The 21434-nt window shown below is 38.7% G+C and overlaps 1 protein-coding gene across 1 annotated transcript in view; it reads right to left on the reverse strand.

Annotated features, from left to right (window-relative positions):
• The window catches only part of UTRN (utrophin), a 512939-nt gene that overhangs the window by 346996 nt on the left and 144509 nt on the right, over positions 1 to 21434 (reverse strand). The window contains exons 10-18 of the mRNA XM_011997130.1: positions 19462 to 19665; positions 18037 to 18218; positions 16904 to 17054; positions 15300 to 15419; positions 11152 to 11253; positions 8206 to 8313; positions 7744 to 7923; positions 6737 to 6906; positions 2649 to 2772 (exon numbers count right to left, since the gene is read on the reverse strand). Coding sequence (XP_011852520.1) covers positions 2649 to 2772; positions 6737 to 6906; positions 7744 to 7923; positions 8206 to 8313; positions 11152 to 11253; positions 15300 to 15419; positions 16904 to 17054; positions 18037 to 18218; positions 19462 to 19665 — 1341 coding nt within the window. The remainder of the gene's footprint in view (positions 1 to 2648; positions 2773 to 6736; positions 6907 to 7743; positions 7924 to 8205; positions 8314 to 11151; positions 11254 to 15299; positions 15420 to 16903; positions 17055 to 18036; positions 18219 to 19461; positions 19666 to 21434) is intronic.

Below are 21434 nucleotides of genomic sequence, written 5' to 3' on the forward strand. Positions count from 1 at the left end.
TATTAAGTCTAGGGTTTAATGTAAACTTCAAACACAATCATATTTCATACATAATTTTTAAATAATGAAAATAGAAAATATGCTTTAGAACCCAAACCAAAGCATTTTTTTTTCCTTTGAGACAGTTTCTCACTCTGTCACCCAGGCTGGAGTGCAGTGGCACAATCGTGGATCACCGCAGCCTCAACCTCCTGGACTCAAGGGATCCTCCCACCTCAGCCTCCGGAGTAGTTGGAGTTATAAGTGCAAGCTCATGCCCCGCTAATTTTTTTTTTTTTTTTTTTTTTTACTTTTTGTAGAGACGGTGGTCTCCCTATGTTGCCCAGGCTGGTCTCAAACTCCTGGGCTCAAGCAATCCTCCCTCCTTGTGCTGGAATTACAAGCGTGAGCCATGACAAGCCCAGCCCACATTCTGTTCTTTATGTTTGAGAAATGCTTCTTAATTTCATTTTTTTATCTCTATAGTTTGATATTCCCAAGACAAAATTCTTTCCAGAACTAGTAAGAATGAAGCAAGTAAAATCAGGTGCACAAACACAAGTATATGTGCACACAATTCAGTATTTGAATTTTCTCCCGTTCCTCCATCCTCAACTGATATTTATATATTAACTATTCAAATAGTATCCATCATAACAAAATCAAAAGTTCTGAGCAACCCATATTACTTCAACCAGACAATCCAGAGAAGAATCCTAATTCTAAATTATTTACATGTAAGTGCTATCAAATAAATTCAGCTATCCTACTTTGATTTTCACAAAGTTTATTGTGACTAGGTAGAACAACCTTCTTATAGTCAAAGATCAAGGAATATTAGCAAGAGAGTCTAATAAACACCATTTACTTTTGTCTAACTAAGGATCAATGTAAGAGTCACCATCAAACTCGAGAAAAAGGCAATTGTCTCCTTTTTACAAGTAGATATTTTGCTTCCTCTTAAGATGGCAGGAGACTAGACTACAGATTCTCCACCCAGGTAATTCATCTGTTGGAACAAGATACTCCTTCACTAAATAATAAAAATAAGAAGAAAAATAAGTTGATCTTTCCTCAGTTTGCAAGAAAAATAGGGGATTAGAATAATGCTGAAATTTTCTTTGTTTTATATATTTTTTTCCAAATCTTTGGCATCTGTTACTACTCGTCTGAAACAAAATAAATGAATTTCTAGATAAATATTAAATGAAACACAAAGGAACGCCAATCACGCCTTACATACTTTATCCCCCCAAATATAGTAACAACTTCTGCCAGTAAAATTTTCCTGGGTCACAGGATAGACTTTAATTTATCAATATTTTGTGGAACTTGTTCCATGAAGATCCGTTACTACTAAATTTTCTGCCAGCTGAATATCTTTTAGAATTGGGTGGTCAGTGATCATTAAAATCATCTATCCATCTTTCAGAACTGTGAGAAGCATATGAAATGATGTAACACAGGCCCCACTTCTGGCTTTCCCAACTCTCTGTGCAGAGAGGGCTCTGATAAATTTGCTCCCTGCACAACCAACATCCCCATTCCCCCTGCCTACCCACAATCATCACACTCCGCTTCCATGAGCTACAAGAGCTTTATCAAGTGCTGAATAAAAAGGGTGCAATGGAAAATTATCTTCAATTTCTAAGCCCTCACAGGCAGACATATAAACAGGCAGACATATAAACAAACAACAGCATAAATGCAAGGGCTTTCATGGAGACATGGCCAAAGCCACATGAAGTCAAAAGATTAATCACTGAACTCTTTCTAGTGAGGTTTAGGGAAGCCTCCTGCAGTGGGGACATTTCAACCACACAGAAAGGTGCATCATTCTGCACAAAGAAAACAGCTCCCTGTGCTTGGTGTGCCCTAAGCCTTCTTGCAAGTTCGAGCTCAGACCACCTCGCCCTCTGGACTTTGTGATTGGAGGGAGACACCCGCAATCCCAGCCTCATCTCAATTCCCATTTCACCCACCACTTTCCAACTTAAACCTTAGATATTTATGCACATCTTGTTTTTAAAATATCCTCCAAATTCTTTAAAAATGAAACTCCACTGTTGATACAAAAACCATTGCAGACTTACACCAGGTGCCCAAATAGTTACTGCAGTAATGTGTAGGAGACGTATGAGCACCAAGGACAAAAAAGTTCTACAAGCTCCCATCACACTCTTCAGAAACACACATAAGCATTGAAAGCAGCAGGGCTAAGATCCCACACCTTTTAATTGTATTTATTTTTTACAACTCTAAAGAAAATATATGGAAGACACTTCTTGATTTAAAATAGTCTGTTGTATTCTGAAGGCAAAACATCTTCAGCATAATGTTAATATAAAGTCATAAATTATTAGATACCAGATTAAGAGTGATCTAAACTAACTAAAAAGTAGTACCACTAACTGGATCACCATAAGAAGTGTTCCTCACTGTACATCTCCATGATTGATAAAGATGAAAACAAAACCCTCCTCCAAATAGGGATCTGATGACAGCTAGCATGAATGTATTCAAAATTCACTACAATGTACTAAAAGCTACCTTCTGCCTACATTTATTTTACAGGAGGCTTTTGAATTCCATAATGTCTTTATGCCAGCAGCAAATCCAGCATGATGAACTATTTTTGCAGTAGGATATATGTGGTTTATGTTTTTTACCTTCAACTTCTTTTTCATTTCGGAAGTGTCTTGCATCTTCATATACTCTTTTATCTCCGTGGTCTGAATGGCAGGTTTTGATTTCAAAATCCAGTTCAACAGCTCGGCACTTACAGCATCAAACCTGTTTGAAGATTCAAAAGTGACCATTTGTCATGTTTTCTTCTATTGTTTTACTTGACCCCAGAAAGAGCAATCCAAATGCTCATCAGGAATAATTTGTATCACTCCCCCAAAAACAGCAACCCATAAATAGGGTAATGATGCAAAATAAGATAATATATTTCCAATTAAAAATATGAAAAAAGTAATAATATTATAGGGTTAATAAATAATTGAAGAAAATAATTAAATAATTTGTTGCTGCTGCTGTTGTTGTTTTTTCGAGATGGAGTCTCGCCCTTTCACCCAGGCTTGAGTACAATGGCTTCTCGGCTCACTGCAACCTCCGCCTCCCAGGTTCAAACGATTCTTCTGCCTCAGCCTCCCGAGTAGCTAGGATAACAGGTGCCCGCCACCATGCCCAGCTAATTTTTGTATTTTTAGTAAAGACAGAGTTTCACCATGTTGGCCAGGTTGACCTCATGATCCGCCTGCCTTGGCCTCCCAAAGTGCTGTGATTACAGTCATGACCCACCATGCCTGGCCTTAAATAACAGTTTTTAAAACTTTATATATTAAAACAATGTTTACCTTTACAAAGAATCACTTGTATTTTTATAAATGCTTGTAGATAATAAAAACCAGATTTGGTTAGATCGTCAGCAAAGAACAAGTACAGACATTCCTAAGGTTAATATCTTCTTTTGTTCAATATGTAATGATTGAGCCTTACTAAATGTCAGGCATTGGGTTGGACTCTTGATAAGAAAGTGAACCAGATAAAAATCTCGGCTCCCAAGGAGCTTCTAGTCTAGTAAGCAATGGAAAGTAACAGGCAATAACAAAAGAATTTGCTGGATGCTAATTCCAGGAATTCACAGGAGTGGCTTCTAATCCAATCGGGGCACAGATGGCTTCCTAGAGGAGAACGACAGCATTATACTGAGGAATTTCCCTTGCCAAGGGAAAGGAAACAAAGGGAAGATCACATCTTGCAAACTGCAAGTATTAGTTAGGCGTGTCTGGAATAATGAGTACTGAACTCACAAGGGAGGGACAATTGACGATGTGGGCAAGAATCATATGGACCAGCTACAGGAAGGCCCTGCAGGATGTATTAAGGAGTTTGGACTTAACCCAAAGGCAGCTGAGAGCTTAGGAAGAGTTCTATGCATGGAACTGACATGATTCTATTTATCCTTTACTGTTCACCAAGGAGAAAGCATTAAAGAGAGACAAGAGCCGAGAACAGGCTGTGAAGCAACAGGAGTCACAATTAAGATAGTAACAGTGGGAAGGAAGACGAAGGGACAGGTTTGACAGGTGTTGAGAAGGTTGGTCAAAACCACAGCAAGGAGGAACAAGAGGAGCCACGATCACTGATGTGATCGAAGTATTTTATGTCTATTATTAACTCAAGGAATCCTCACCAGCACCCTATGAATTATACACTATTATTATCCCCTTTAGAGATGAAGGCACTGTACTCACAGAGGTTTTCAATAACTGTCCCATGTCACAAAGCTAACAAAGGGTGAGGCTGGGATTCAAACCGAGACTGTCTGTCTTCTTAACTAGTACCCTCCCCACAGAGCTTCTCGGTATGTTAAGCACAAGTCGCTACTGCTGATTCTTGTGAGAAACTTTGCTTAAAGTGTTTCCGGTGAATTATGAATATTTTATCAAGGTAGATTTTCCCTATAATATGTGAGGGATTTTGTGATGCTCTAGATAAATAACTGGGGTCAAGGTACTGCTCAAACAGGGATACGTTCCTCCTGTTATCTTAACAGCAGCTTTCTATTTAATCTTTCAGAGAAGAGACAGTCATCCAAAAGTCACACATTTACAATGACCTTGGAGACTCAGTCAGCAACTGCTTTGAATACAGGCAAGAGTGACGCAATGATCGCAGGTCACAGGAACAGGTATCTACATTCTAGGAAATGACTGTCCCACTGTACCCTGAGCTGGTAAAAACCACCACCACAGTAGCACCAAGCAAAGAGAAGTGGAAATGAGCTGCCATTTTTTAAGCATATATTTTAAACTAGGCACTGCATTAAGCAGTCATTTAAGGCCCTCGATTATTGGGGTAGTCCATTTTAAGGCAAACTAACAGTGATTTCCAGAGCAGACAGAAGATATAAAAGGGTCTGGAAACCATTTTAATAGTAATGGTTAAGGATCTCCTGCACTTTATGACAATAAAAACTGGGATATAAAAGGCTGAGGAGGTCACATATTGAAAAAGGCTATGTGGCTCTCCCTATCATTCCAAAAGAGCTAGCACATGTAGGTAGACTTAGAGGTGGCAGAATTTGAGCATGAAAATGACCTTTCTATAATAACGAGATTTAACTGTAATGAATGGATGTATTCAAGCCTCTATTCATCCATGAATTCACTGAAGGAATGTTTGCATCAGTCAAGTGGTGGAGTTGATAACTGGCATCCTCTCAGCTGGTTGCCCACACGACAGACACCCTCTCTCAATAATTCTTCCTTGCAGTTGGAGTCTCCAAAACACAACTACAGAGACTCAAAAGGCCAGATAGTTTCAACTTCCCATGCACCAGGGGATCAGGGAGAGCAGGGCAGAAGTCTGCTAAGAAGACAAGGGTAAGGGTAAAAGCCTTAGAATGACAAGAATGACAAGAGACTGCAGATGAAGGGTTGCTGAACCACACCCTTCCATTAAAACAGAACTTCCCTACCTCCAGAACTTTTGTAATATGGGATTACCAATGATCTCATTGTTTAAGACACTTTGGGCACGGTATTCTGTTTCTTGCAGCACAAAGTACCCTATACAATACAGTCATGTTTAAGATTTCACAGTTATGTACTCTAGTCTTCGACAACCTTCTGTGCTTCCAAATGCACAAAGTCAGTATTGGAGAGATACACTGCCAGATACACCTGGCAGATAATATCCACTGAGGAAATGTGAGATCTATGCTAATATTAACATTAGAAGCATCTTTTTCCTGTGCTGTCTTGGCTCCAAAAGTAAAGGTTCCACAACTGCTGCTTGCAACTCAGAGGTACGCTTGTCCTACAAGGAGATGCTATTAGGAGGCAGAAACATAGCCTTATTATCAAAATAAAAACCATCTGGTAACACTGGAATGTTGCTTTCTTAACAAAAGCTAAGTTGGAGAAACGTATAATTTTTATTCAGGCCCAAAATAATTGCCCATTTACTCAAGCATAGGATTCTACTATAAGAGGCAGAGAATAACACTACTACTCAAAGACTGCTTTGAGGATTACCTGCTGTAGTTCATGTCAGGTACAGAACCTGCACGCAGTAGAGTTGAATAGAATAGCTGACATCAGTAAAAGCTCAATATATGTCAGCTGTGATTATTCTTCTCCAAGAGATCCTGAGTTTTCTTTTGAATCAATAAGACTAAAAGAAATATTTTATGACAAAGATGGATCTTTAAGCCAAATACAAAGAATATGTTAATTAATCTGACAAAGAAATTAATAAAGGAAACAACAAAACATGAAAAAGAATAAGGGAGAAAGGGGAGAAAAAAGGACACTAGAAATGAATTCTTTCCCTGAATTAAGGATTTTTTTAATGGTGAGAGGAGGAAAGAGATTCACCAAAAATACAGATGTCTACCTAAAGCAAAACTGTCGAGTTGTGAACAGTGAAAGAAAGAATAAAAAGACAGTCATGGACAATCATATCCTTCCAAGGAGAATGATGGGAAAGGAAGAAAGGTTTGATCACAGAGTTCTCCCAATTGAACATAGGATAAATAAAATTATCCAAGTAGATGCTTAGCTGGTGCCAAGTAGAATATTCAGAAGACAGGGGCGGTGGGTGGTTCAGTAGTTGACTTTTCATAATAATGATAATTATTATGTCTAGACTTGCCTATGATTAATGATTAGTACGAAATAGGCACCAAGTAGAAAATACAGTATGTACAATATTGAGTTTGAACAATTACTCTATCTCTTCTCACTTTTTCTTAGCTTCAATATCCACATGGATCTGTCTCTTCTTTGGGGGAGGAGGAGGAGGCAGTTCCTGCTTAGATTTTTTTATAGTTGCTTGTTCTCTTACACGAACAGTCTCCAAAAGGTCCTTCTGAGGAATCTGAGACATCCCCAGCTTTGCTACAGCCTGAGTCACCTGAAATAAAAGTCATCCAAAATTTCAATTTTTATAGCAACTTCATTGAGATATAATTCACATGCTATAAAATTTTCTTTGAAATACATAATTTAATGGTTATTAGTATATTTATACAGTTGTATAATCATCCTCACACTCTGTCTCCAGAACATTTTATCACTCCCAAAAAGAAATCCCATACCCATAAACCATCACTCTCCATTCCCCACTTCCACCAGCGGCAACCACGCATCTACTTTCTGTCTCTGTGGATTTTCCCCTTGTAGACATTTCCTGTGAATGGAATCATAGCGCATATAATCTTGTGACTGGCTTCTTCTACTTAGCATAGTGTTTTCAAGGTTCATCTATGTTGTAGCATGTGTAAATACTTCATTATTTTGTATTATCAGATAATATTGTATTGTATGCATACACCCCATTTTGTTTATCCATTCATCTGTGTATGGATATTTGAGTTGTTCCACTTTTTGGCTATTATAAATAATGCTGCTAAGAACATCTGTCTACAAACCAATGTTTTATGTTTGACTAATTCATTAAAATATTTTTAAGATTAATAAGATTACTTAAGATTTAAGATGTTTAAATTATTTATTGACTAAGTGTAATCAGTTACTATGAATTAAATTATAGGATATTAAGAGAATCTATTAAAATTTACTTTAGAAAACTGAAGGCAATTTTCACATGTCAATTTTTCATCAGGTATAAGGAACCAACTTTTTAGTTTGTCTACTACTCTTTTATTTCATACAAATTAAAACTAACCTGAACATTTAAATTTTAAATGTTTACTTCATGGTACAACATACCATCTAAATCAAAAAGTACCTGGTTGGAGGAATCTTCTAGTCTCTGAACCAAAGAATCCCATCTTTGAGTCAGTTCCTCTGAGTCACTATTGATCTTCTTAGATGCCTTGGAATTATCAAGTAATTGTCTCACATCCTGGCCAATCTCACTCAGCTGATCCAATGTTTGACGCTTCATTTCCATGTCTTCCTTCAAAATCTAGTATTTCAGATGTTTATTAGATGACTCTTTTTAACAGGACTTTATCTTCCCTTCCTCAGCCAAAAATTTTAAACACGTATATTTTATAGTAAAATGTACGTGCTTTGCAGCTCACTATGCTAAAAGGTAAGACTTGTAGTTCCAGATTGTTACAGGGCAGCAGTCTAATGCTAGGTAATGAGCTGTAATCTGTATTCACTAAATTGTATTAACCATTAGCTAGAAAACATTAAGATATTATAGGCTTACAACACAGATGCTGACAACCCCATGACTTACAGCCAAACGTCGAACACTGACACTCAGTTCCTTTTGGTCTTTGAAGTTGCTTGTCTGGACTTTATTTAAAGCCTCTTCTTTTTCAGTTAACCAAGCTTTCAACAAGCACTACAAGTAACAAAAAAAAATTGAACTTTATCTGCAGAATCATTTGATAATTCAATTAAATCATGCATCCAGATTTCTAACTTTTATTTTATTAGAGGCTTCACCCTTACCTGGGGATAAGAAGGCCTTCAAACACCTAAGTCTGAGGCACAAATGACCCAGAAAGACACCTTTCTTTAAAATATTATCCTTCTCAGATTTGTAACAGAACAATCTGACATTAGCCTCATACCTAGGGAATTAAACCCAATTCTCAAGGAGATAAGTGGAGGGAAAAGGGAAAATCAAACTATGCAAGTCTCCAAAGGAGTTACATTATAACTTTCTAGAGGCAGAAGAATGCTGGGAGATCCTCTTGTCCCAGCCCCTCATTTTAGAGAGGGAGGAAAGAGAAGTCAAGTTACATGTCCCAGATCACTTGGCTAGTTAACAGCAGAGCTGGGTCAAGGGTCCACACCCCAAAACCAATGGTCTTTCCATGGCATCATGTAGGAAATCCACCCTAGCATTCAAGGTTTAACAGCGATTATGATTAAAGGAGGGAGTTTGAAGATCGCCCAAAGCCCATGTAAAATTTTTAAACTTCACTGGCCAACAATGCGTGTTTTTTAAGCAGAGGATATTCAATTATGTAGAGAGATAATCCTGAAGAAGGGATGGAAAACAATTCTAGCTACATTGTGATAATTTTTCCCAAAATGTAGCATTTAGGGCAGAAACCCTTTTCTATTTAGTAGGGAGGGAAAAAAACTGGTTCTGTATTTGCAATGGAATCAATTCTTTCTCAGTGATTTTATTTATCAATTAAATATTTAACAACTATTCCTTGCCTCTGTATTTCACCCCCCAAAATAATGAACATTGGGAAAATAAGAGACAAATATGGATACTGTCCTCAGTCTAGTGAGGCTGGTAAAATATGCACATAAATAATGATGCCGTAAGACAGAACATGTAGATACTACATACACACACAAAATGCACAGTTAAAATGTCCGATCATTATAGAACACGATTGAAAGGTCAGCCACTCTACTTTTAAACTATTTTTTATCATCAAATTAAAATTATTTCCAAATTTGCAATTGTTTTACTGGATAGAAGAGTAACACAATGGTTTTCTCTAGTAATCGATGTCTTCTACTGCAATTATTATTATTACTATTATTTTTATTTTTTGAGACAGAGTCTCACTCTGTCACCTAGACTGGAGTGCAGTGGTGCCATGTGGGATCACTGCAACCTCTGCCTCCTGGGTTCAAGCAATTCTCCTGCCTCCAGGGCCTCCCAAGTGACTGGGATTACAGGTGCTCACCACACACCTGGCTAATTTTTTGTATTTTTAGTAGAGACGGGTTTCACCATGTTGGTCTGACCTCAAGTGATCCGCCCGCCTCGGCCTCCCAAAGCGCTGGGATTACAGGCGTGAGCCACTGCGCCCGGCCTTTCTACTGTCATTATTGAAGTAAAATTTTAATTATTCTATGAGACTCTTCAGCCTAAATACAAGGTTCACAATAAACGTAAATATTTATAAAGTGAAATGTAAATGTTTGTAAAGTGAAATGTAAATATTTCAGAAATCAGAATCAGGTCCCTTTTGTGATTCTTAACAAGATAAATCTGACCACAGATTGAGGGAGGGGGAAGTAGTCATTACCAATTTATATTTGGACAAATTCTGCAACCTACTTTTTAAGATGTACTATCTGCCACCATATTTAGTAAGCCACAAAACATCATACACTTGGGTTTTTTCCCCTGAAGAGAATATAGTTGCTTCTTATAGACGGAAATGAAAAGTATTTAAAAGAATCAAAATGGACACTGAGAGATGTGGGAATAGAGTCTGCTTTTTTTTTTTTTTTCTTTGAGAGGGAGTCTTGCTCTCGTCTCCCAGACTGGAATAAAATGGCACAATCTCGGCTCACTGCAGCCTCCGCCTCCCAGGTTCCAGTGATTCTCTTGCCTCAGCCTCCTGAGTATCTGGGATTACAGGTGCTTGCCGCCACGCCTGGCTAATTTTTATATTTTTAGTGGAGACAAGGTCTCACTACGTTGACCAGGCTGGTCTTGAACTCCTGACTTCAAGTGATCTGCCCGCCTCGGCCTCCCAAAGTGCTGGGATTACAGGCGTGAGTCATCCCGCCCTGCCAGTATCTGCTTATTTTTTAAACCACAACTGTTTGGCATTTGGGGAGAAAAGTTTTGCTTATTTGTATTTTGTTTCGATGGTTGCTTTTCTAGAAGGCCAGAGAACGGGCAAAGAGCCACCACTCCTATTGAAAAATTAAGGTGGCAGCTTTGTACAACAGGCTCACTTGCTGGGGTAACACTTAGTGGAAAAAATATGCAATTAACCCAGTGTTAAATCAAAGGTTTTGCTAGATAATATTTTCTCATTAATTTCAATATTTGTTAAAAATCAAGAAAAAATCTAGGGAATTAAAGTTCATAATGTATTGAGTGGATTCATAATTCATTATTTATTGAGCACAAATTATATGCTAGGCCTTGTGTCGACGCAAATTCAAACACATCACCCAACACAAATTCACTAACAACTATAATGTCAAACAAATAATGAAAATAGCATATCCAAGTACTAACATTCCAAGTAATGAAAACAGGTCAAATTAATGGAGTCAAATGACATAATCTCTATGAATAAGCTTCATGATCAGCTACCAACTGGATAGAAATTTGATCTTTAAAATAATTATTTATATATTTCCCTTTCAAAGAAAAATAAACAAGGCAACTTTATTCTAATGTCACAATAAAAGATGGGTTACTTTTCACCATTTATTTTGCCCCTTATGGAAAACAGTTTCATACCTGTTCTTCCAATAATTCCTGCCACAATATATTGATTTCTTGTAACCTATTCCAACGTTCTTCAGTCCAACGGCATACTGCTGTCCAGCGCTCACCAAGTTTCTAGGAAAAGGAGAAATCATCCTTTGTCAACACAACCTTAAGAGAGAGTTATCACAATCCTTGAAGGAATTCATGATTTCCATTGTTCTTTATTATAGCATAGCAACTTATAAAAAGTATTTTCATAAAAGTTTCTTTAAAATAACACAGACGAGGCCTATAAATGTATGAATTAGAAAAACTAATTTCCATAGAATTAAACAAATGATTTCACATAGCTAGAAACTAGCATAACTAGAACTATTGTCTGAACTATTGTCTGAACTATTGTCTGAATTCTTTTTATGACAATATGACGTTTTTACGTATTATTAAAAAAATACAGCAAACATATCTACTTTTTGTGCTTCAAATTTTTCCAATTTTTAGAATTTTTACCTAAAAAATCCAGCATGTCCGTTATATTCGTTAACTCTCTTTTACATGACAAGAAAATTTTCATCTGTAGTACCAAAATTATGAAAAATGTTTAACTTACAAAAATTGTTTTGAATAAGAGAATTTTTATGAGACAATAAAAACATCAAATGATTTGTTCTGTTTACATTATGTGATCCATAAAAAAATTCCCCATAAGTTACATAAACTAGCAACAGAATCTTATTAGTATCAGCAATACTAAATAGATAAATGTTATTAATTATAAAAAAATCACTCTTCATGATTTTTTCTGCCAAAATCATTTTATTACAATTTTATAAATGATTAACAAATATTAAAATTTATTTTTGTACTATATATATGTGAACAAGAATTATTTAATTCATATTATACTATTTTGATACTTAATACGAGAATAAGCTTTTCATAGTGCAAAGGGTAGAAAACTTAAGAACCAGAAGATAGATTTCTAGTCTCAGCATGATTACTCATTGTTTATTTAAATCTCAGGAGGACTACTTAACCTCTCTGAATTTCAGATTCCTTACTGCTAAATAGTCAAGGCATGAATACTTAGCTCTCAGGTTATAATAACTAACTACCACATACAAGTCTTGGAAACACTGGCTGACTTTAAATATTACAAAAGCAAAAGGACCTCGTGTGATGAAATTACACTTTGGATTGCCTCACTTAATGAGGCATCACATTTAAATAAATTGGCAATGTCTTATCAGGAAATCTAAGTATTGTTCAAATGAAATACCAATAAATTTATTTGTTAAAGACTTATAAAGATCCACTATTGCCTTGTGCAAAAAGAAACAATTTTGGGGGGTTTCCAAAACTATGTGTTGAATATATGTGTTGAAATAATATGTATTGAAATTCACATATTAATCTACTGAAAACAGTGAGATATTGAATTCTACTAGACGAAATTCTCAAATTTTAGTATGCACATAATTTTTCTTACATTGCAAATTCACTGCACCCCTCCCTCACTTAGATTTAGGTTCCGGGTAGAGCCTAGGAATCCACATTTTAACAAACTCCTCAAGTGCTTCTGAGAAGAAGTCAGTGGATCACTTAATAAGATCAGTTCCTGTGTGATATGGTTTGCCTGTGTCTCCATCCAATCTCATCTTGCATTATAACTACCACAATTCCCACATTTTTTGAGAGGAACTTGGTGGGAGGTAATTTAAGCATGGGGGCAGGTCTTTCCTGTGCTGTTCTCGTTATAGTGAGTAAGTCTCACAAGATCTGATGGTTTTATTAAGGGGAGTTTCCCTGCACAAGCTCTCTCTCTTTGCCTGCCGCCATGCATGTAAGATGTGACTTGCTCCTCCTTCCTTTCTGCCATGATTGTGAGACCTCCCCAGCCACATGGAACTTAAGTCCATTAAACCTTTTTTTCTTCCCAGTCTCAGGTATGTCTTTATCAGCAGTGTGAAAATGGACTAATATAGTACATTGGTACCAGTAGAGTGGGGTGCTGTTGAAAAGGTACCCCAAAATGTGGAAGTGACTTTGGAACTGCATAACAGGCAGAGGTTGGAAACATTTGGAGGCCTCAGAAGAAGAGAGACAGATGTTGGAAAGTTTGAAACTTCCCAGAGGCTTGTTGAATGGCTTTGCAAAAAAATGCTGATAGCAATATAAACAAAAAAATACAGGCTGAGGTGGTCTCAAATGGAGATGGGGAACTTCCTGGGAACTGGAGCAAAGGTGACTCTTGTTATGTTTTAGCAAAAAGGCTGGCAGCATTTTGCCCCTATACTAGAAATGTGTGGAACTCTGAACTTCAGAGAGATGATTTAGGGTATCTGGTGGAAGAAATTTCTAAGCAACAAAGCATTCAGGAGGTGACTTGGGTGCTGTTAAACGCATTCAGTTTTATAAGGGAAACAGAGCATAAAAGTTTGAGAAATTTGCAGCCTGACAATGCAATAGAAAAGAAAATCTCATTTTCTAAGGAGAAATTCAAGCTGGCTGCAGAAATTTGCATAAGCAGCAAGGAGGCAAAAGTTAATCACAAAGACAATGGGGAAAACATCTCCATGGCATGTCAGAGGGCTTCACATCAGTCCCTCCTATCACAAACCCAGAAGCCTAGGAGGGAAAAATGGTTTCATGGGTTGGGCTCAGGGTCCCCATGCCTTGTACCTAGGTACTTGATGCCCTGCATCCCAGCTGCTCCAGCAATGACTAAAGCGGCAAAAGCACAGCTCAGGCCATGGCTTCAGAAGGTGCAAGCCACAAGCCTTGGCTTGTGGTGTTGAGCCTGCAGGTACACAGAAGTCAAGAATTGAGATTTGGGAACATCCACCTAGATTTCAGAGGATGTATGGAAACACCTAGACGTCCAGGCAGAAGTTTGCTGCAGGGGTGGGGCTCTCACGGAGAACCTCTGCCAGGGCAGTGCAGAAGGGAAATGTGACCCAAACAGAGTCCCTACTGGGGCACCACCTAGTGGAGCTGTGAGAAGAGCGCCACTGTCCTCCAGACCCCAGGTGGTAGATCCACTGACAGCTTGCACCGTGCACCTGGAAAAGCCGCAGACACTTAACACTGGCCCATGAAAGCAGTCAGGAGGGGGATATTTCCTGCAAAGCCACAGGGGCAGAGCTGCCTAAGACCATGGGAACCTACATCTTGCATAGGTGTGACCTGGATGTGAAACATGAAGTCAAAGGAGATCATTATGGAGCTTTAAGATTTGACTGCCCTACCAGATTTCATACTTGAATGGGGACTGTAGTCCTTTTGTTTTGGCCAATTTCTCCCATTTGGAACAGATTTATTTACTCTTTACCTGTATCCTCATTGTATCTAGGAAGTAACTAACTTGCTTTTGACTTTGCAGGCTCATAGGCACAAGGGATTTGCCTTGTCTCAGATGAGACTTTGGACTGTGGACTTTTGAGTTAATGCTGAAATGAGTTAAGACTTTGGGGGTGCTGTTGGGAAAGCACGATTGGTTGTGAAATGTGAGGACGCAAGATTTGGGAGGCGCCAGGGGCAGAATGATATGGTTTGCTTGTGTCCCCATCCAAGTCTCATCTTGAATTGTAACTCCCACAGTTCCCACATTTCAAGGGAGGAACCCAGTGGGAGGTAATTGATTCATGGGGGCAGGTCTTTTTCTTGCTGTTCTTGTGACAGTGAATAAGTCTCACGAGATCTGATGGTTTTAAAAAAGGGAGTTTCCCTGCACAAGCTCTCTCTCTTTGCCTGCCACCATCCATGTAAAATATGACTTGCTCCTCCTTCCCTTCCGATATGATTGTGAGGTCTCCCCAGCCACATGGAACTGTAAGTCTATTAAACCTCTTTTTCTTCCCAGTCTCAGGTGTGTCTTTATCAGCAGTGTGAAAACGGACTAATACACTGTGCTTCTAAATCTTGTCATTATGCACAAGGAAGCTGGGGACTGCAACCAGTCTCACTCATTCACCCCAAGAGCTTAAGTAAAGGAATCAATACCTGGGTACTCCTGTAGCCCACATACTGTAGAATCCCAACTGGGAAATACAACCAAAGGTAGGTTTTTCTACCCTTCTGGATAAAGAATGAGAAAGTACATGAAGAACAAGAGCAATATGTAATTGGGTCTCAGATCACAGGTCCCTCAGGATTATCCAACTTTACAGGGCCCTTACCTGTAACTGGTCTTCTAGGATAGCTGTAGCACTCTCACCACTGTTTTCATCAACAATGACCACCATGTGAGTTAGCGAATTTACTTTCACCTGTTCAGCCTCAAGATCACTTTGCAAACTCTAGAGAAAAAAATTAAGATAAACCATTATTTCTACTCTTTCACATTTACCTATTTAAAATGCACTCAGTTGTCAATAGTAATTAAGGACAGTTATGAGGCATCGTATTTAAATTTCCAGTCAGTACCCCAAGTGTTCTACTAATGAAACTAATCCTATCTTACATCTTTACATTCCATTATCAACAAAGGCAGTTTGAGGATGCAATGTTATAACAGACTGCAAATGGAGATACCACCACTTTTATTCAAGTTCTGACCCTCCCTCAGAATTTATAGCATAAAGGAGTTGAGTGTCCATACTAAGAATTAAGATAAAAATGTAGAGGTGTTAAAGCAAAAAAGTCCAGAGCTTAAATATACCAAGTCAGAAATCATTTTATCTAGTGTAGGACGGTATAAAGAGATAAGTAGAATGCTACATGATAGTCAAAAGTTACTCTGATTAGCTACCCAATAAAGCGGCTAAGGAAGTATGGACACCTTAGATTCTCTCACCTTTTCCATGGGAAGAGCATAGTCATTGGATACATGTGTATAGAAAATTTATAGGCTGGGCATGGTGGCTCACATCTGTAATCCCAGCACTTTGGGAAGCCAAGGCAGGTGGATCACTTGAGGTCAGGAGTTCAAGACCAGCCTGGCCAACATGGTGAAACCCCAACTTTACTAAAAATACAAAAAAAATTAGCCATGGTGGCACATGCCTATAGTCCTAGCTACTTGGGACGCTGAGGTGGGAGAATCGCTTGAACCCAGTGGGGAGCTGAGATTTTGCCATTGCACTCCAGCCTAGGTGATAGAGCAAGACTCCATCTCAAAAAAAAAAAAAAAAAAGAAAAGAAAAGAAAGAAAATGTATTTAAACACTATCAATAGTGTTCTCACAAGCTTCTCAGAGGTGTGTTTAATGTATTCCTAAAATTTTACACATCAGTTACCTCAGTGTTTCACTGATCAATAAAAGTCTTCAGTTTACAGAGAGCATATTTTATTCTACCTTTCCTTATCTTAACTATGAAAAGTTTATCTCCTAAGCTTGTGCCCAAATTAAAAGCCCAACTAATATCGGTTCCTCCCGTAACGCCTGATGCTTTCCTGGATCACAGACAAAGAAACAGCTCTCCTTAAAGGTTTAGGTACAGACACCTCTCAGAATTTGCTCTTCACCCACACACCGTGTGAACGCCAACAATGGTAGGGTTCTTCACCAATTACAGGGTCAAAAGAACCCTTCTCCAGTTGTATGAAAGCTATGTACTTTCATAAGAAAACTGCACATCACATATAAACTTTTACCCTGCCCTTTTATCCCTGGCTCAGAAAAGTCTCATCCCCATCAATTCCACCATGAGCTACTAAATGAAGAGAACCCTGAACAAGTGTTGCAACTTCATGTTAATGATAGACATCATCAGCCTCTGAGATGCTAAGTGCTGCTCTTTCATATTTGATAAGGTATCAAAGAAATACGAGACAGATTTACTTTATGTTCTTCTAGCAGCTTTTGTAGGGATTTTACATCATCATCCAGGGGGCAAGTTTCCATCTTCTGAATGCGCTCCTCTGTGAGTGTTAACCAGGTGGAGAGCTGCTGCAGTTGCTTCTTCTGTAGTTCCATCAGCACGTCGTGCAGCCTGCCCGTGGGGAGCACAGCATTATTCCTACAAGCCTTTTCCCTTTGCAAAGTCAAATACACATTCTGGGCACCAGAGATACAGGGCAAGGGAAAACACCCTTGTCTAAACATTCTAGGTAGCATTTAGTCTTTAAATATAGAAGCCAGGAAAGTAAACTTTTATTTTTTCCTAAATGGAGTTCATTAAATGAAGACAAAGAATGCAAATAACAGCACCCTGTATTCATATCAGAATCATTATTTCTTCAGTCAGGAATTCCTACTTATTAAATAGGTGGAAGTTTGCTCCAAAAGATACAATACATGAAATAAAATAAATCATGAGAAAGCTTTAAAATAAAAGTTACAAAATGGAAAAGTAGATCAATACTACATAGTCCTGTCTTCACACCAAGTTAATGTTTAGCTGATTTTAATATTGCAAATAAGTAACTGCCTATATGAAATGTCTTTTCCTTTTTTTGGAGACAGTCTCACTTTGTTGCCCAGGCTGGAGTGCAGTGGCTGAATCTCAGCTCACTGCAACCTCTAACTCCTGGTTCAAGGAATTCTCAAACCTCAACCTCCTAAATAGCTAGGATTACAAGCGTGGCCCACCATGCCCAGCTAATTTTTGTATTTTTAATAGAGACAGAGTTTCACTATGTTGCCCAGGCTGGTATCAAACTCCTGGCCTCAAGTGATCCACCCGCGTCGGCCTCCCAAGTGCTGGGATTACAGGCATGAGCCATCAGGCCTGTCCTCTTTTCCCTTTTTGTTAAGTTCTGTATTCCAACTTTTACCTTCTGGTATGGCTAGCACACCAAAGGGGAAACAAAGATCATGCAAAATTCCAGCAATATTACCCATAGAAAAGAGTCTTACTTTTCCGAGGCAAGTTCTGTAATCATCTTGCTTTCACAGACATGCAGACATCTCCTAGAGCTCAACTGTGCAAAGCAGCCTGTGGAATTAAGTACATTTCTTGGCTTTCCACTCACCGGGACTGTCTGTCCATACTCTCCACCCTAAGAGCCTCCCATCTAGCATTCAGCAGGGTCATCTGTTCCTGAATCTCAAATTCCTCTTCGTCTGATAGAGTTCCTTGTGTTATCAGTTGGTTGCCTGCCTGCAGGACGCTGCCCACACTGCTCTGGTGTGCAGTCAGTTCCATCATAAAAGCCTAGAAAGGGACATTTGGTATAATTTGTGAGTTACTCAGTGCAAAAAAAAAAAAAAAACTGAACAAATTGCTAATGCCTAACCTAAATGTCAGTGATGCAAAAAAAGGTAGCCTAGTAGAGTGCAAACAGTGCAGACATTGACCCCATTTTTTAAGCTCTGAAAATAGGAATAAACACCTGCCATAAGTTAAAAGAGACATAGCTAAAAGCAAGCAATGTTGCACCTGATAATACCAGCTATTTTAAAGTAAATGCTGACTACGCTACTCATAGACCATGGACATGAAATTCTAAATAAATACAATAAATAAAAGGCCGGGCATAGTGGCTCACACCTGTAATCCCAGCACTTTGGAAGGCTGAGGTGGGTGGATCACTTAGGCCAGGAGTTCAAGACCAGCCTGGACAACATGGTGAAACCCCATCTCCACTAAAAATACAAAAAATTAGCTGGGCGTGGTGGCACATGTTTATGGTCCCAGCTACTTGGGAGGCTGAGGCAAGAGAATCGCTTGAAGCCAGGAGGTAGAAGTTGCAGTGAGCCGAGATCACGCCGCTGTACTCCAGCCTGGGTGACAGAGTGAGACTCTATTTAAAAAAAAAAATATATATATATATATATATAAAAAATAAAATACCATACTCACCCAAGAGGAATTATTTAAGAGATGTTACCACTTATATTATTTTCTATCCAAAACAACAAATAAGATCTGTCAATTAACATACTTATACAAAAGAAAAATTTAACCAAAAGAAATCTCCATATAGTGAAATTCACTATGCTGCAATATAGTATGTCCTCAAAGGAGCAGGAAACTTTTAAGATATAAAAAAATACAGGAACCCTGGGTATGACATTTGTCTAATCATGCAATTAAAAAGAATAATCATTTCCTAGGGAACACTCAGATCTTAAAGATTTGGTGTACTGGTTCACTCCTTCTCTTTTCAAATATAACAATGCACTTCAGAACTGAGCAGTACTATGCAATGATTTTCATCAGTGGCTCTCCAAAACATACAAGGAGACTAAAATCTAAAATCTAATTCTGAGGCACAGTTTAATCACCCATACCAATTATGTAACAAAGCACTATTTAAATATCACAGTTCCTGAAATAAACCATTGACCTTTCCAAAGAAAAGAATTCGGTAGATAACAAATAGGAGAGTAGAGTCCCTAATTAAGACTCAGGTCCCGTGGGGGACACACCCTGCTAAGAAACTACAGATATTTACTTCATGGGTTGCAAACTGGTCTTTGACTTCTTCAACATCATCAGAAATATCATCCTGCTCCTGGAAAGTGTCCTCGGCAGAAAGCAACCAGGTCAGCACTTCCTCCAATGCTATCTGATAGCTGTCCAGATCCGCGTCAACCTCAGTGACAGTGCTGGGGGTCTCAGCTCGGGGAATCTCATGCTTCTCCTCGGGCGCTGTACTCTGTAAAAACAAAGCCAAGAAAAACCCACACTTACCATGAAAGCAAGAGGTGTTCAGCAAACTCACACTGTATGGCAAACCCAAAGTAGACACCACTCTATCTTAGGCACTAATCCAATTCTCAGGAGCCAGGTGGGCACAGCCATGAATGAGTCTGAAGCATTGAGTAAGTGCACTAGGGTAGCAAAGAGTATAAAAGCAGCATGCACTCATGAATTCTGTACTCAAGGAGATTCTAATATAGTCAGGGACAGAGAACCTACATGAATCACTTCTGAACAGAAATTAAAAAACAGCTATTAGAAAAGTTGTAAATGCCATGGTCCCAACGAGGCATGATATTTGAGTTCAACAAAGGCTAAAACAGTCAGGAAAGTTTCATAGAGGAGCTACAGCATGTCGGGCCTTTTCTGTAATTTAAAGAAAAAGAAAAGTGAGACTTCTGCTTTGACCCTCAGGTAAATTGTTTTTGCTGAACTGCATTCTATCATTGCATTTTAGACACTAAAAGACAGCCACACAGGCTGTTGTACTGATTGTATTTTTCTTAGGCAATTGCCCTCTGGTTTATTTGATGGCCTTTTAGGGCTCATGGAATAAATTTCTTTCAACTTCTTTCTAAACAACTGAGTATTTCCTTATATACTTTAAGAGCTTATAACCAAATTGACTCTCCCTAGTTCTTTTATTCCCTTTCAGAGCAAGACTTCTTTAAGACTTGCCTACATTCCGTCTCTACTTTATCAACTCTCACGCATAATTTTTAAGTAGAATATTTCAAACGTACAGAAATGTATAGAGAACAACACAAAAAACGCTCAGGTATTTAACAGCTATGGTTTGTTAACATTCCCTCTAACTTCAACTTGCTATTTGCTCCATGACTCAACTGAAAAGGCTTTTGCCAATGTCACCAATAACCTTCCCATTGCCAAACGGACCTTTCCAGCATCATCTTCACGGTGACCATATAATTAACCAACAAACTAATTTTTGATAATAACTATGCTCGAACAACAAATCTAAATCAGAACTGCCCAAGAAAGCCCAGAGAGCTGGCCACCCACGTTCCTTGTTTCAGCCCTCGGTAGCATTCCTCAAGGCTGAGCAACCTCAGCTTCCGGAAGCTTCTTTCCCTGCTTCTGCGACACTGCCCTGGTTTCTTGCTGGTTCAACAGCAGCTGCTGACTCATAAGTAATGAGTCTCCCCCAAATTAAGTCCTGGGCTCTTTTTTCTCCCCTCTGAGTAATCTCATCTACTCTTATTGGATTTAAAGAACCATCTAGAACCACCTAGGAGTCTGGATTCCAAACTCTCATATCCCACTAATCTTCATATCTCTACTTCAATGCCTCCTAGGAATATTAAACCATGTTCATATTCAAACCCTTCACTTTATTCCAATTGTTCCTCCTCAGGCTTCTCCATCTCAGTAGAAGCTCCTCCCTACAACTAGGTACTCCAGCTACAAACCTGGGAGCCAGTCCGGCTTCTCTCCTTCACCTTCCACATTTAATATGTAAGTAATTCTGACCTTCCTTCAAAACTTATCTCAAATCCATCCAGACCTTTCCCTTTCCACGACCACCTACATCCGTCTTCTGAACCGGAATACCTACTAACAAGTGCCTTTACTTTACTGTTTTCCCCCACCCAACACTCTCACCTTCATAATCCACAGTCCTTTTCTCACACAGTAGCCAGAATGATCTTTCAAAAATGTAATCCCATCATAAGACGTACCTGCTGAAAACCTTTCGCTGGCTTT

The sequence above is a fragment of the Mandrillus leucophaeus genome, unplaced genomic scaffold (assembly GCF_000951045.1).
Source record: "Mandrillus leucophaeus isolate KB7577 unplaced genomic scaffold, Mleu.le_1.0 Scaffold531, whole genome shotgun sequence".
NCBI lineage: Eukaryota > Metazoa > Chordata > Mammalia > Primates > Cercopithecidae > Mandrillus > Mandrillus leucophaeus.